This window comes from Lytechinus variegatus, chromosome 12, assembly GCF_018143015.1.
Source record: "Lytechinus variegatus isolate NC3 chromosome 12, Lvar_3.0, whole genome shotgun sequence".
NCBI classification, from domain to species: domain Eukaryota; kingdom Metazoa; phylum Echinodermata; class Echinoidea; order Temnopleuroida; family Toxopneustidae; genus Lytechinus; species Lytechinus variegatus.
In genome coordinates this window covers 11,357,970-11,375,815 of record NC_054751.1, presented here as the reverse complement: position 1 = coordinate 11,375,815, position 17,846 = coordinate 11,357,970, and the positions used below count along the sequence as shown (strand labels likewise).

At 34.1% G+C, this 17,846-nt stretch overlaps 1 protein-coding gene across 1 annotated transcript in view; it reads right to left on the bottom strand.

Annotated features, from left to right (window-relative positions):
• Positions 1-807: 807 nt before the first annotated feature.
• Positions 808-17,846, bottom strand: part of LOC121425589 (QWRF motif-containing protein 4-like) — a 49,554-nt gene continuing 32,515 nt past the window's right edge. Inside the window, exons 7-18 of the mRNA XM_041621690.1 lie at positions 11,028-11,148; positions 9,635-9,687; positions 8,888-9,228; positions 7,903-8,188; positions 7,349-7,420; positions 6,780-6,865; positions 6,036-6,113; positions 4,785-4,823; positions 4,102-4,221; positions 2,830-2,971; positions 2,075-2,225; positions 808-1,282 (exon numbers count right to left, since the gene is read on the bottom strand). Coding sequence (XP_041477624.1) covers positions 1,192-1,282; positions 2,075-2,225; positions 2,830-2,971; positions 4,102-4,221; positions 4,785-4,823; positions 6,036-6,113; positions 6,780-6,865; positions 7,349-7,420; positions 7,903-8,188; positions 8,888-9,228; positions 9,635-9,687; positions 11,028-11,148 — 1,580 coding nt within the window. The 3' untranslated portion in view covers positions 808-1,191. The remainder of the gene's footprint in view (positions 1,283-2,074; positions 2,226-2,829; positions 2,972-4,101; positions 4,222-4,784; positions 4,824-6,035; positions 6,114-6,779; positions 6,866-7,348; positions 7,421-7,902; positions 8,189-8,887; positions 9,229-9,634; positions 9,688-11,027; positions 11,149-17,846) is intronic.

Genomic DNA, 17,846 nt, shown 5'->3' with positions numbered 1-17,846 from the left:
AAACACGTAGTTCTGAACTGAAATAGTATTATTGATAACGACCTCACCAGGACCTCATCTTTCAAGTAATGTACATGCTAAATATTTTGCATTGTCATTTTTACGAATTAAACTGTGAAACTTCTGCTTCCTTACAAGCCTAAAGAAAATGAAGAATTTAGTAACATGGCTACTATCTTACACATCTCTTGGTTATAATTAACTTTCTTGGCAACCTATACTTCCAATTCACATAGTTTCCTATGATGTACAACCACAATGTAATCCAGGGCCACCAAGGCCATGACAATAGATACCTGTTTAATTTGCCTCATGCCCCACTCACTGGTCTTAGAAGTCTTTGTTGCTCTTTTTCTTTATCTTATTTATACTGTAATATTCAGATGTTCCCTTTAGAAAGGTAGCCTTTCCCGGAAAACATTAATAATTCAGGCCTGCAACTGATATGTATGAATGCAAAAAGCATCCATCAAGTGAGCGAATATAAACAGTCAGTATTATCTGCCTGTTGAATCAAAGATCATGGGTTAAAGAACACCTTTGGCAGATGAATGAAGCCCACGCCGTGTGGTTACATGCCCTCCCTTGTTTCATAGATGCTATCTTTCATAAGAAAATATTCCATTCCTTAGATTGGAGGTTAAAAGGAGATCCACCACCTATGCATGCTTAGATGAAAGAACCCACTGCAGTCGTCCCTCGGCACATTCCCTATCAATTACATCAGGGGGTGTTTCATCAATATTTTTGTCCGACAAGTTGTCAGATCTGACAACTTTTCTGGATTCTGATTGGTGGAGAAGCACTGTTACTATAGTAACTGTCGAGTAAACAGGACTTGTCGGATAAAACGTCTGACAAGTCCTTTCATGAAACGCTCCCAAGGAGGAGAGATCTACCGGTCACAGCGATTCCCCCCTCCCAGGCACAAGTAATGCCAAACAAATATTAATAAAGAGTTTGGTAGGTTTCTGTGGGTTCACATTATGAATTTCAATCTCTATAGATGATATGCTGAAAAGTCTCACAATTAAGACAATTTCCTTACACTTCACAACACATGGATTTGTGTAAACTTTGATCATCCAAAGTAGAATTCAACAATCCAGCAAATCCCTGTCGTTCGATGTAATTTCATCAAACCAGTCTATCATATTTGTTCATCAATTAACACGATTGCATCAAGCTTGGCTATTCAGCAGATCGTTGCTCTAAATCCTGAATCCTTAATGATGTTTCGTGCGTTGCTAACGACGATGTGGCAGCCAAGAGTTCCTGACATCTGTGATAAAGAAGAAAATTATCAAGAGTTTAAAGAATTCATAATACTGCTTGGTTTGATTGGTTTGATATTTGAAGGTTTGCAGGATAGAGTGAGGATAAGGTCACTTTGGTTTGGTAATCCTGAAAGAACTGTTGTTATTCTCATGACCCCTGTGATGTCACAATTACCATATGACCCATTTCCAATTTCATCCAGTTGGCTCTTTATTCCAAAATAGCGGCTTTTCAGTTACCAAAAAATAAAATATTAATATTTTTCTCACAGACATTTTGAACCATAAAGTAAATAATTTAAATGTTCAAAAAATATAGTAAATGCATTTGTTTAAATATCAAATCATACACAAATTATAATGTGTGCATTGTTCTTGACGCAAACATTTCCATATTCCCATTTGCTCCTCACATGACATCACACAGAATCATACATCTCCCAAGATGCTTTTCACCACACTTGGTAAAAGAACCAACATAACTGCTTCTGCCAAACTAGGATCAACCTACCCAGTTTATTTTTTGCAAGAAGCAATCTCTAAATAACTTTCCCAAAACATATCATGATTCATTACAACAGCAAGATTCTTAAGCAACATTTTAAGTGACATTTTCACAGCTTTTTCTATTACTTTTTCCATGGTTGTGACAGGGTGTGAAGGATGTGTACATGTTGTGTGTGGGAATAAATGATTGAATCCAATGACCTGGGTAATAATAAATCTGTAGCACCTAGAAATAACCAGATTATTATCATTATTATACTTATGACACACTTATTGGAGCTTTGTCTTACCTCCTCAGTTCTTCGCTCTCGCTAGCTACTGCATTCTCCAGCATGCTGATTGCAGATGAAAAGGCCTCGACCTTGGGTTGTTTGTTTCGTGTTGCCATGGAGATTTCACCCAACAAATGCTCACTCTCGTTTAGTGCTCTTTCTAGTGAATCTAAAAGAATGAAGGTAGAAGACAATTATGATGATAGAAAGAGCAGAAGAAGAAGAAAAGAAGACAAAGACAAGAAGGAGGAAATGGAGGAATAGGTGAATGATAAGATGAAAAATAAGAATTGAAATTCAAATTTAAAATTCAAATTCAATTCTGTTTTATCGAAATATAACCATCAAAATGTCTAAAAAGAGGAACAATGTGAGTTCACAATCAAATTCATGAAATGAAATAAATAAAATGATATGAGATGAAATGTGAATAAGAATAAGAAGAAAAAAACAACATAGAGAAAACAGAGAAAAAGAGCAATTCCATGAAATAATGAACTTCCACTTTCAACGTCCAACCCCAAATTATTCCATTCTTACTTCACTTCATGATCTGCTCAAACCATTTCATTTTCATCATGTTTATTTCCAATTCTCATATAAACATTCAAATACAACCATGCATAACCATGATTAATTGAGGGCAACACATCCTTTCATACGCACTAGAAAACAGGGACAAATCACTTCATAAAGGTCCCTGATATAGGGGGAGGTAGGACAGGTGCTTTATGGAATTGCCCAGACGAAAAAGATAAATTTTAACAACAAACCATGGAATGCATCTTTATCCTGCGGAAGTAAGATATCTGTCATTTCCACCTGGTGTCGTGTGGTGTCCAGAGCATGGGCTAAGGTACTGTATTCCTGCTTGAACTGAGACAGGTGAGCTGTGACTGGTCCAAGACCAGTTTCCTATCAATAAAATTATGTGAAAATAAAATCATAAACTTTGATTAATCAGAGGCTAGACTACAGACATTCTGATAAGTCAATAGTTGATTAGTTTATAATCATGGTTTCAATTTTTATACAATATATTTTGTGTTCTTAAAGACCTTGGAGCAAAAAACATATAGCTGTGATTGCATGCATCTGTATGTAGAAGTTGCTTGAAATTATTGCTTTAAAGATCATGGATTCAACTGTGTTCCAATTCTAAAATAAATATAAAATTGAAAATATTTATCAAATAAGTGGATGGAAAACAAAGTTCTAAACCATTTTTCCAGGCCAGTCAGATGCATAAAAGAGCCCCTTTTCCAAGCTTCCTAATTTGAGTGTTGTTCCTTAATAAGCAAAATGGTTGCATTCTACTGCATTATACCTTTACACTGAGATATGTAGTTGAATTGGCTTCTGATACATGCTTTAACACATGACCATCTGGCAAGATACACTGCAATATTGCAGATCTATACAATGCCACCAATATTTATTGTTCATTTTATGTATGACTGAACATCTGTCTTTTAATGAGTGTTTTCATGTTGGGCACTTTGTAATAATTTGCTTCATCCTGAACAATCGATGGGGGCAAGGGATGCCTTAGTCCAAAATATAGTACTAAACTATCCTGAGCGCACTTTCAGTTTGCACAAGTTTTTGCAAAAATGGGCTAGCAGCCCCATGGATAGTCCTGTTCTAGCTAAAGTAGGGCTACAAAACCAAACTGCAAAGCCAAGCAAGGAGATTATCTTTTATTTAGTATTCACACAACCATTCAGATCTTTTGAGAATATGAATTTCAAAGTTTGAGTGTTCATGTATTATAAACAATTGTAAAACTAGAAGAAAAAAGAAAAGAAAAAAAAAACCCAGATCACAGACAGAGTGTGCAGTATGAGAAGGGCTTTATAAATGCAATTTTCTCTTACCATTATGTCTAGATGATGGTCTAGTGTATTAGCGTGTTTTGATCTGCTAAGCTTCAATTTTAACTGTGAATTCTTTTTGTGAAGTTCATCATTCAATTGCCACATACCATACAGAATATATAAGTGTGTAGTATAAAGAGGGCTTTAATAATGGGATTTTTCTCTTACCATTATATCTAGATGATGGTCTAGTGTATTAGCATGTTTTAATCTAGCTAGCTTCAATTCTAACTGTGATTTCTTCTTACAAAGTTCATCATTCAATTGCCACATGCCATACAGATGATTCTGTAAACAAATTGAAAAATAAAACGACAGTTTTTTTATGATAGAAATTCAACTTATAAAAAAATGTACAATAAACATTTCATCTGACATCTACGTTTTTTACCTTCCAAGAGAAAGAAATGAGATATTCATAAATTGTCGTGTGAAAGTCTGAATAAACAAACATTCAGATTTTTTTTCAATGATACTAAAATAAATCATCACATGACATATACCTTATGGTTAAAAGGGAAAAAATTGACATATTTGCATTGACAGACATATTTACATATACATGAAATTTGCTTTAAAATAAGAATAATCAGCTAAGTTCCCAAATATGTTACTACTCTTCTGTCATTTCAACAGGATTGAACTTCAAGGATATAATTTATTCATAAATCTTCTAACTCAAAAGGAAAAAATTGCCAATAGATATTTCCAATTAAGATCTCATGGTCATATTTAAATTTCAATGAATTGACAATTGTTAAAATGGACATAATCAAGACAGACAATGTGGATAAAGTTTTATTAATGACACTTCTTGTGATTGAACATTACAAATATAAAAAAAATCTTACCATTGCTTCTTTCTCTTTGTCTGCTATCACTTTCTTCATCTGTTGAAAAAAAAAATGCAAGTAGAGTATCATAAATAAAAAGGAAATACAACATAAGTTTAATGGTCCCATGCCATTTGAATTCAAGTTGATTCCTATTAATTTTGTTGAAAGTTGCGTACTTTGTCTATCTGTTGTTTTTGTAAGCATTTCTATTCATTGTTTCGTTGTTTTTTGACTGATAACTGTGCGATTTTGATGTGATTTTCATTTAATAGTGGCAAATTAATGAATTGAAATTGAATTAATTCACTGTGCTGAATACAAATCATATGTTACTATTAAGTATGCAATTATGCTTTATGGAATTTTAACATTTTTTCAAAAAAAATACTTTTCAACTGGCAAAACTCCATCCCTAAAAAAGAGAGCTCGGATCTCATTCCCTTTTGGGATATCATAAGTTAATCTTCAGTCGATTCTTAGTGAGTTAACAAAGGGACAGTGGTATCCTGTTGCAATGCTCTTTGTCTGTTTAAAGATGAATAGAGTTGTGATAGGGTTTTCAGTTCAGAAATACATGTATATAACAGGGATTAGGGTAAGGTTTTAATTAATATAATAATTAGTATTACTATTGTCATTACGTTTATTGTTTGGTTTTAGTTTAGGTTGTAAATGATGTCATAAATCAACACTAAAAATCATTATTATTATCATTATTATTTGTTTGGCGTCATCTGTGCCTGGGAAACGAAAAGTGAACTGAATCACTGTGACCCGCGGGTCTCTCCTCCCGATATAACTGATTGGGGGGAATGCAGGTGGACCACTACACCGGGGTTTCCCCCTACTCCTATACAAATAGTGCAATGGGTTCTTAACGTGCAAAGGTGGTGACTCTCCTCTACACGGGGCCTCCATTTAACGTCCTATCCGAGGGACGGAGTGTTTTCCAATGTAACATAGCCAGCATCTATGAAACATGGGAGAGCCGTTTACACACAACGCACTGGCTTCAGTCATCCGCCCGGGGTGGACTCGAACCCACGATCTTTGGTTCGATGGGCAGACGCGTTACCGACTAAGCCAATAACAACAAATAATCCTGTTATTTTCAATTGATTTTTGCTAAACCATTACTCCTGTGTTTAATATATTTGTCTATTTTCATGAAAACCAAATTAATATCACGGTAAACTTTATCTATGCCACTTAAATAACTTTAAGAATGATTGCAGCTCTTGTTTTGAATGATAGGAATAGCCTTACCTTTGTGTCTAGGTAAACAGCCTGTAAATACCTGGCATACATCACATCAAGATCTGATTGGCTCCAATTCTTCACTTGCTGAAAGATCAAGAAAATACAAGTACAATAGAAAGGCAAGTAATTATTGTATAGTTGCTGGAAAAAAAAACCTAGAGTAAATATCAAAAGATAACTGAGTGTAATAAATGTATTATCATTAATCTGAAGAGAAGTGTAAATTCAAATTAATATAAGAATGTAATGCGAATTCAACATTCCAAAATCCATATAAACTAGTGCAAACTCAAATGGAAGGTAATGTTTTATGGAAATGTCTCCCTCTATAGACAAGATATGAACTGAATGTCCTATAGCCCCCCCCTCAAAAAAAAAAACTGAATGAAAAAAAAAGTATATATATATATCTAATGATAGTTGACAATAAAAAAATAAAATGAAATGGATTAAAAAATGATGATGATGACAATGATACACAAATATCCTGCCATCTAAAATCGAAAAAATTTGATCAAAAAGTAGAAACATTTTTGCAGAAATATTTGCCATTCCCACTCATGTTTCTTGTATGTTTCCAATGGTTTAGTAAAATCATGAAGGCAAGTCACACAATGTAGACAGACTGTCCAGGGATCTGTAACAAATGACAAGGGCCAATCAAGATAATTGTTGCATGCTAATTTTAATCAAAACATAGACCAGCAACCAATCAGAATGATGCTATCATAATTGGGTTACCTAACTAACCTTATGTCCTAAAGAGCTATAGGCTGAGTCTTGGGTTGGTGAGACTGAGAGACCAGAGAACTGTCCAGTCGTGTCTCCTGACATACCTGAATGAAATGGAGAATATGAATACAATAATGACCCAAGTCCATGAATGCTCATTCTTAAAAGGCAAAAAATTATTTAAAAATACTTCAAAATTAATAAACGTCATCCCCTTCCAGGCCTTCCCCTCGATCACCCAGTCATTCCATTCCCTCGCCAAGTCTACTGCTTTTTCTTTCATTGGGGTTTCGTGGTCTAGTGGGTACGACTACCGTCTTTCAATCAGAGTGACGTGGGTTTGAATCCGAGCCGTGGCATGTTCTTAGTCAGCAAGTAATTTAAACACACTGTGCTGCGCTCAACCCAGGTGAGGTGAATGGGTACCCGGCAGGATTAATTCCTTGAATGCACCAAGCACCTTTAGCAGATATACAGTGTGTCATTGAATAGGCGGGTAGATAATCAGCGCCTCATAAATGCTATATATTATTCATAAGAGTGTAATATTTATCAAGTTTATAATTGGGTAAAAAAAAAGATGTTACCTCTCTCTCGTCTTGAGCCATCCCTCATATCATGAGAATCTCTCATTTTATCCGACATCAGTTTGGAAGAATCTGGGAGGGGAATTAAATAACATCAGTCAGAGTGAAAAAAAAGCAGTATAAGAAACATTTTACAATGATATAAAGAAGAGGAAGAGAAGAATGAGATAAAGAAGAAAAGGAGAAAGGAAAAGGAGAATTAATAAAAAGAAGAGGAGGAAGAGGAAAGAGAAGAGGAATGAAAAGAGCAGAAGAGGAAGAGGAAAAAGGGAGAATAAAACGCAGAAGGAGAAGAAAAGAAGAGAAAGAAAAGGGAGAGAAAGAAGAATAGAAAGAAGAAAAGGGAAAAGGAGGAACAAAAGGAGAGAATGAAAAAGAACAAGAATAAGGTTGAGCATCATTCGTAGTGTAAACAAGTCATCAGCATAAACACAGTTTCAGCTTGGCAACATAAAATAAAGAAAGGAGTTTGCAAATCAAAAACGCTGAAGCAAAATAAACAAATAAAACACCATATCAACACTAACACTATCTCAAATTATCATGGCACTCACCAACGTGAGCAATGGCGGACATATTGGCCCCAAGAATGGACGTACTACCAATGGTTGATGCATTGATGTTAGGGGCACCAGGAAGATGAGAGGTATTGACAGAAGGGGTAGAGGCAAACCTCTTCTTGACATTGACAGGGGTGCTAAAATGACTGTCTCCACCGGTAGAGGGGTGTCTGTCCTGGTGGGTTGAGGTTACAGCAGGTGCAGCGGTGGTGGTGGTGGTGGAGGGTGCAGGGGCAAAGGATTTGGTAGCTTTCATTGGAGCTGGTTTTCCACTGGAAGCCTGAGGAAAAATGATCATTTACGATGGTGGTAATGATGACAATGATTCACAGCATGGGTAAAGTGTCATATATCATTGGTGGATCCAGCAAGATATGAAAGGAAACAATACGATTTCAGGGCCAGTATTGTTTGTGCACAACAGTCGACCCCTCTAAATTATTGTCTTATCCGGCTGGATACATATCTGTCATATGTGGCTATCCACCTCAAAACCCACAATAAATCATCAGACATGGTTCTCTGTGACTAGCCGACAGAATAATGCTTCTCCTCCTACTGTAAAAACTAAAGTTGCAAAGATTAACCAGAAACAAGTTTCATAAGACCAATTTTTTTCTCTTGGAGAGCTGAATTTTTCATCCACTCTGCACAGTAGTAAGCTTTTCTCCTTAATTAGTTTGTGCACTCTTTATAATAAATCAAGTAATTTCACTAGTAATATCAATAGCTATAATCAACTTCATCCATCTGTAAAATTAATTTCATCTCACTTAAATCAATTTCAACTACTGAAATGTGAATCATGCAATCAAATGCTATATCCTGGGAAGTATTTCATCAACGTTTTTATCTTAAAACTTTCCTTGATTCTAATTGGCTTAGAAGCACTGTTTCTATGGTAACTGTCAGATAAAACAGGACTTTTCGAATAAGTCCTTTTATGAAATGCTCCCCTGTATTGAACCAGTTCAAATACCTTTGATCTTCCAGCCCTTTTGACAGAGATATTGTTCGTAGCACTGCTACTGACACCAACCCCCGACCTCACTGTTCTGGCCCCAGCAGTACTGGCTGATTGGGCTCTAGCACCACTGGTGTTAGACCTGGACCCACTGGTGATAGACCTGGACCCACTGATGTTAGACCTGGACCCACTGATGTTAGACCTGGACCCGCTGAGGTTAGACCTTCCTCCTGTTACAGTGATATTAGACTTGGTCCCGCTCATGTTACGCATGGGTCCAGTCGTGGAGATGTTAGGTGCTGATGTTGCAGGCTTGGACAGACTCTGCATGTATCTGGACTGGACAAACTTCCCTAAGATATGATGGAAACCACCAAAACAAAAACTTGAGTTTTAGCGGTGAGCAATAATCATTCCAGAAAATCTTGAAATATTAAGAAAAATTTCATTGTATCATCAAAGTTCTCAATGTAGTAAGCATTGACGTAATATGAGGAAGTCAAACATTGCAAAATAACAAAAATAACTGCCAAATTATCCCAAATCAAGATTTAAAAAAAAAGATTTGCTTCCTTTTGTCATTGGATGGTAGTATTGATCTTATCCATTTAGTAATTCATGCAGCCTTCTATTCCTTCATATTGCAATACATTTCATATGGCATATTTACATTGTTACAGTATGCCTAATTATAATAATAATCATTTATGATTGGCAAAGACTCTTCATGTCTTGCACAGCAAAATGTTTGAGGCTTACCTTTGACCTTTTTCTTCTTCTTTGTTGACTCACTGCCTCTATGCTCGTCAATGCTGAACAGAAAATAATACAGATTTCATTCAATTCTTCTTTAACTTAAAAAGACTAATAGTAATAATAATAATAATACATAAGATTTATATAGTGCAATTTCCATCTATATCAGATGCTAAAGGCGCTTCAGAGCAGAACAACAAAAACTATTTACATGTAATACATGTCTGAATAATAAGTCAATGTCTATCAATAAACAATTATATACAGGTATGTTTTCAGGTTGCCTTTGAAGGTGGTCACTGAAGTCTGGGTTTTCACACTGTGCGGGAGAGAATTCCACAGGCTAGGCCCTGCATGAGCAAAGGCCTACTCCCCGCATGATTTCTTAGCAACTGGAATTTGTAAGAGATTAGATGATGAGGATTGTAAATTTCTTGAGGGTTGGTAATGATGCATCAAACACCTATTGTAATTGGGGGAAGTTCCATTGACTATATGAAAAATCAAAAGAAGGATTTAAAAGACTATGCGTTCCTTCAGGGGCAACCAGTGAAAAGTTTTCAATATAGGGGTGATGTGGCTGCACTTGCTAGATAGAGTTACATTACGCGCAGCTGCATTTTGCAACCTTTGCAATTTTCCCAGTTGAGAATCTGGTAAGTTGTAAAGGAGGCTATTACCAAAACTAGGCTATTTTGTACTTTAACAGCTAACAAGAATTGGGAGCAGTCAACTATTGACCATATGATCATCATTAAAAATTACACACTTGCTGCCTTTGGCGTGATTAAAAAACAATTTTTTTCCTGGAAAGTCATGTATTTTCTTGATTATTTTCACAATGCTAATCTATGCATGATATATTTTTAGGGGGCCCTCATTTATTAATATTAATACTAAAAAAGGGCTTATCTAAGTAATCTTTTGTTCAGACATGATATTCCCCTCTGAAAAAAATCTGAAAAATAGCGAAGGGTTGCAAAATCCGAGATGCCCCGGTCAGGGTTACAAGCTCTTGCATAGTAAAGAAATAGAAAGTAATTTTTCAAGGTGAGTCTCTGCATGTTAGCTTTATTATTTGACTTAAAACAGTGCAGTAAAAAACAGCATGTGAATGTTCTTGGGCAAATTATTTCATGTAAAAAAAAAAGTTTATTTTATTTATCTGAAAAAAAAACAACGGAATTCTGCTAGTAGTCAGGAGAATATCATGCTTGTTTGTTGCATCTACCAGAATTCACTTTTTTTTAAAATGCAGTATCAAATTACTCTATGCATTTTATTATTAATGTATTTCTTGGTTTTTTTTTAATCATCTTACTAGTATCAGTGTTTATTATCCAATCTTTTTCCACATTACTATTGTAGGGAAAGTAAATGAAAGAATTCCACCTACCTCATAACTGAGCTTGGGCGCTCTGATTCTGACATGAGATCATGCAGTGCATCCTGGGATAACTGTTTCTCATTCGGTTTGAGGGTGCTAGCTGTGGAATCAGAATCTCTTTGCCTTGAAGCTGTGAAGGAAAAGAAATAAAATTAAACATTCAATATGGTTGTTTTCAAATCCAAATGAACTTTGAATCAAAATAAGGAGTGAAAAGTTTATTTAAAAAATTGATGAAAGATAAAGATTAGAGCATATGTTGTTGAAGTGATATGATGTGGTTCAAAACATTACAACTAGTCAATCTTACACTAAAAAAGATACCACAAAATAAAAAATGGTACATGTATGTATTTAATATTTACAAAACATATTGAGACAAGAAATGAACTTAACTTTCAATGATTAATTTTTTACTGTCTAACTACCCCAAAAAAAATCTGTCTACCTAGCTTCTCTTTATTGATCCAAGAAATATATCTGATTAACTTCTGCTGTATAACTATTTGTTTGATTTTAATAAAAATTTTACTGTTAGTTTAATAAACTGAACAATGAATTGAAGACCAATAAAAAGTTCACTAATGATCTAACCATGATACTCATACTACAACCCAAAAAGAATGGTGATTAGGTATAGGAAGGGAGAAGAGACACTACGTTTCACAATGGAAATTGTGGGTGAAAGATGTCACGTGCTAACGATATTATGCTTGAAGAAGGATCACAAAATCATTTACTTGAGAGATGACATGAAAATAGAACAAAGGAAACTCCTTCATCCCATTAAGTTTGCATCCAATTTGTTGGAGGAAGGTTTCCATTAAAAACATGACAGGCCAATCAGGGGGTAGATTCATACCTTAATCTTGTTTTCTAATAATCTTTTTTAAAGGCCATAAATGAAGCCCACCTCAACAAGAAGTTGATTAGAAATAGAACTAAAATAGTATAGGTCAAATAAAAAAAATCATCCAAAACAGATGTGAAATCAGATTTTTAAACACATTTTTAATATGTGCTTAAATTCATAATATGGCAATGTGGCTTTTGCACAACATGGTCATTATGAGAGAGTTGATAAACTTGATATCACATTTTATTTCATTAAATTGAACATCAAATATTTCATTTTTTTTCCTCCAATAATGTAAACTTATTGTAATTCATTTCTAATTTTCAGTAAAGAAAATAATTATAGTGTAGTAGGTCTCATGGTACACCATGTACCTTTCTTGGGAAAGTGTTGGTCCTGAAAGGACCGACAAGTGTGTTCTTGACGACAAGAACAAACTTGTCGAAACATCGAGATTGGGTGGTCCTTTTCAGGACCAACATTTGCCCAAGAAAGATACATGGTGTACCGTGAAACCTACTACACTATTCTTCTTCGCCATGGAAACCTTCAGCAGTTACAAGTAAATGTACAGTGTGTTACATCATTAGCTCTCTCTTTTGCATAGCGTTCTGCCTATAATGTGCATATCACTATGAAACTAAAGCAAAAAAAAAACCTTTCCTAAATGTCGATTCCAATTTTGATGAAATTTACGATGGAATTTTCTTCATTTTATCAAATCAAAATATACACATACATGTAGTTTGAGTTGAATTGGCCTTTAAACATGATAAAAAAAATGATATTGAGTAATTAAAACTGAGTTATCATAAACAAACTCTGTACAGACTTTCTGACAAGACTGCACTAGGTCTCATAAGCTACCAATAAGGCTACCAATATAAATTTTAACGAGTTAATGAAGATGTCTCGTTAAAATAAGGGTGAGGTCTATACTACTGACAGAGAATAAATCAGATGAGTGCATGTTAATACGTACAGAGGGAAGGGGTGTGGTTATACATGTAAATATTCAACATTAAAAAATGAATGATGAGGAAGCAAACATACAAACTTAGTTACAGGATATTCATTGTACAGGTACACGATATTGAAATTTTACTTTTCTAAATATTTACAGTATAGCGCATTCATCATCATTTGAAAATAATTAGGAATGAATTTCAATCTATGATTGCTATTCTGAAACTGTTTCTTAATTGGGCTATTTCGGGACTATTAAAGACTTGAACAAGAAAAGAAACTTAGAAGTAACCTAATTTTTATGGTGGCAATATAAAGCATTTACTTACAGTATTCAGTTTTGTCACTATGGCGGTTGATGACACTCAAAATCACACACACACACACCCAGCCCGGCACAAAATAAATTTCCCTCTTAGAAAGAATATGATATGAAGATAATGTTTAATATTGAAGTCCATATCATATTCAAACCCTCAAATCCGCCTTCTTTTTTGGACCCCCTGAAAATAAAATGGCAGGTGATAAAATTTCTATTCATTTTCAGAAGTCCCTGGTGACAACCCTGATAGTAATACTTAAAAAAAAACCCAGTAAACTCATGATAAAAGATGGAGAATCAATATGTACATGTTTCTATCTACATGACTTGAATACAACTCATTCCAAGCATATAATAAATAAATAAATGAATAAATAAATAAATAAATAAATAAATAAATAAATAAATAAATAAATAAATGAATAAATAAATAAATAAATAAATAATTAAATGAACAGGGTTGGCGGATTTAAATCACGTTGATTTAAATCGTGATTTAAATCGCGATTTAAATCACCATGATTTTTTTAAAAAAATCATTGATTTAAATCACTTCCATTGAAACATGTACAAATCATGGACAAAGTATTTGTTCAATGCAGTTTTAATTCTTCAAGTCAACTGAAAAACTTTGAATTACTTTATATCAATAAAAGATCAACAAAGTCTTCATATCTACTTAAAACAAATTAAAATCAAATTAATAAAATCAGGTAATTCCTTAAAAACTACAGATGTATGTTCTCAATAGGTACTCATTTTTTGTAAATTATGTCGAGTTTTTCTTCTGAAATTTTACATTCTTTGTCAGTTATTATTAGTCAATTTCTTTCTTAACGTAAAGTTTTCACATAATCCAAAGACTTTTCAGAGAGCAGTTTGTAAAAAAAAATATATAATATATAAAAGTCGATGAGAAAAGGTTTGTTGGCAGTTTTCCAGTTTTGATCCTTCGCCTACACATAACTACTTCTGTCATGTAAAATAAAAAATGATACCTGCATGTAATCAACATATTTAACATGCCTCTTATTTAGTATTATTACATTTATCATACATTTGATGTTTTGAATAACATAATTATAAAAATCACATTAACATAATGCAGTACAGTCATAATTTGACTGTTGAGAAAAGCTTTCTCTTATAAACCTTTTAAGTCACTGCAGCCCATTTTATGTTCAGTGCTACAAATAATGGACGTTTTGTATCTGCATGTAATAATGGAAAGAGCTCTATAACAACAATTTGCAAAACTCAGAATAAACATTTAACACTGTATTTTAATGTTAAGATGCAGGTGCTTCAGTTACAATCATTGGCAGTTGTAAGCTGTGTCTCATTTAAAATAAAATACTTCTTTTTGTAATACATATGTTGTAATTTAAGCAGTTTTGCAGTTTTTATCCTTTAAGTTAAAAGTAAGTAGATTTTTTTTCATACTTCATGGATCAAACAGATATTTTTGTAAAGAATATGGGAATAAAAATTGTAGATTAATGTAAAAAAATCACAGTAACAGAATGTAGTATAGTCACCCTTTGACTAAGCTATCTCCTATATTGTTCTCCAAAACTGAGAGTTTTGCATCTATATCTGTAGCAAGAGAAGAGCTTTTTATCAAAAAGATCCTTAACATATACAGTTGTAGTCTCTCTTTGACTATTGTAAAGCTGTGACTAATTGAAAAAAATCATTGATGAGAAATAATTCTCTTACAATATACATGAATACTAGTAATTGGCAAAGGATTTGTTGGCAGTTTTGATAAGGGATTTTTTCTCTTGGATTTTTTAAAATATTTGAATGAAAAATCCCAGAGGGGAATTTTCTCTACTCACTGGGAATTCCCTATGGAATATTCCTTCATAGGCCTATGTATGATAGAATTAAGTTCAGATACATGATTCCTCAAATTTATTTTTAATTGTCCATTTTTACTGGATTTTAATTACAAAATATGTGGTTAAGAACAATATTAGGGGTGAAATGTATAACATCAATATTGATGTCATTGTAAGAGTAAGGGGGGGGGGGATAATTACCCTTTTTTTCGAAGGAACTTTAAAAAAATAAAAAAAATCAAAAAAATCTGATTTAAATCAAAAAAATCTGATTTAAATCAAATAAATCCGATTTTTTTGATTTTTTTAAAAAAATCAAAAAAATCGCCAACCCTGTAAATGAATGAATGAATAAATAAATGAATGAATAAATAAATAAATGAATTAATTAATAAATAAATTAATTAATTAATTACAAAATGAATAAATAAATAAATAATGAATGAATGAATAAATGTACTGGATATGTTCAATTCATTTCAAAATAGATTTATGATTATCAATTAAAGCAAACATGATGACTTGGTATAGAATTTTAAAAAGAGAAATTACATTCCACTGGACACTATGGATCATCAAATTAATGCAATAGTTTGATATTTTTTCATAAATATCTTGAGATTTTATTTTCTACAATACTGATTGATATTCAAGTTCAGCATGACTTGCATGTAATCACTAACCTTGTTCAATGATCTTTCCAGATTTCATGACGTCAATATTAATTCTCTTTATGAGAAATTTACATCATTCCATCAACATCAATTTCTATTTCACCATGGCAACAAGGGAACCAGGACATGAGACAAATCATCTTTAAATAGATCATAATCCATGTCTCCATGGATGCATTCAAGTCCGCATTCAAGTGGCCATTTGTTAAATTTATTTTTTTATTTTCTTGCTACAGGTTTCACTATTTTAAAAGACAAACATGACCATATTCAAGTGATTTCTTGTTGGTCAAATAATCATCTTGAAAAATACACATGAAACAGTTATTATTATATCCCTTACTTAAGATTGTCGCATAGAGAGTGTACACAAGAAGAAAAAGCATAGTTTTACTACGAAAAACGTTTGCCATGATATTCTTCATTTTCCTTGCTGACATCACGCATAGTCCACTTTTTCCCTAGGGAAAAAATGAACTATACATTTTTTCGACCCCCCCCTACTTGATTCGCGAGCTGTGTGCCGAGACGCGCTAGCTGAGCTAGTTTATGTACTCATGACCGGTACGGTATACGCGCTGCATGCCACGGGAAAGTTTCGGCGAGCTGCGCTGGGACGGTATGCACTAATCAAGTGCGCTTGCACTTGCAGAAACTGCCATCTTTTGATCATCGAGAGTATTTGATCGCTTTATTCTGCAACTTCATACAGGATAATTAAATTGAGAAGCAGCATAACAAGGTGAGTCAATTAAGATCCGATGTAACTAACGTTAGCCGGCCAGCGCGTTGGAATTTGACTCGAGTGAAAAAGCAGCTGCAGCAGCGGAGCGGACCTCTCAATAACCGGAGTCAGGTAGAAGCCGCGCACAGCCTACCCCATAGGAGCTGGAGCGCATTAGCTCAGGCGCAAGGTCTAGACCATCTGTTTTTAGCCAGGACGGTCTAACGTTTTTTGGTCCAGATTGGTTACTCAACAGTTCTCACTAAAAGAAGGGATATAAAAAAAATATATCAGGCGATTTCTTCGAAAGCACAGTGGGAATTATCAATCCTCGGTTGGACTGGCAATACTACTATTTTCGGGAAAAATAGTAATTGCCAGACCAACCTCGGATAGATATTTCCCGCTATACTTTCTCAAAGCCCGATATATTTGTATATTAAAGAAGGGATTTCTGTAAAATGATTCTGCAGAACCACTGTTGCTGAAAATTGCTTTGAAACAATCATGATTTAAAGATAAATTCCAGTTTTGGTAACGATCTGACTTTTTACAGAATCTAATATAATGACCACCCAAGTGTCTGTTTGTATGAATAAAAAATATGTGCCAAAGGATTCTGGAAGAAATTGTGTAATTGCAGAGAAATCAGCAAAATAAGCGCGGATTCGGTCACTTCCGTCGGGTCTTTATTCCAGCAATAATAATACACTGTCCCACGTGTGCCTATCTCTGTTGGTTATCTTCAGTGTGAACATTTTCAGCGTAGATTTCAAGATTTCACAAAGTTCAGTTAATGTAACTGTACCAGATCTAGATCCTCGATGGTATACTGACAATTAAGCCTTGTTTTACAGACTTTCTCATGAAATCAGTGTTTACTGCAACTGCTGGAATTTCTCTTTAATCTCACAATAGGGCCCTGCTTTGGGTTTGGATAGATCATGGTCCTGGAGAACCCATGTTTTATACTTACAGAAGTCAGTTCTGTATTAGACCTCTATTATGAGGTTTTGTAAGGCACACCCAGTCTATGATAATTCCAGTCCCCCCCCCTGAAACAAGTTAGTGATTTTCACCAACAAATTTACTCTGAGCCAATAAGATGAAAGGATATCATTTCAGTAGCCTAAACAAATAATCAGTGAAAAATCACATACTACTTGCTTAATTAAATGCTTCTCAGTTATGAGGGAAAAATGCTTGAATGCATCCCACATCAATAAAACAAGAGCAAGAAAATGTTGTGTCATGTCCTTTGAAAACTAAATCACATTTCATCTTCAATTCCTGTGTACTTGTTTCCTCTATGTCATACATCTCATGTCATACATCATACCCAGCTGGCAAAATTTTGTCACTCTCTAATCCCCGAAATGCAATGTATTTTCAACAGAGATTTGGACACACTTATGTGATTACATTTGTGGTTTTGTTTTGGA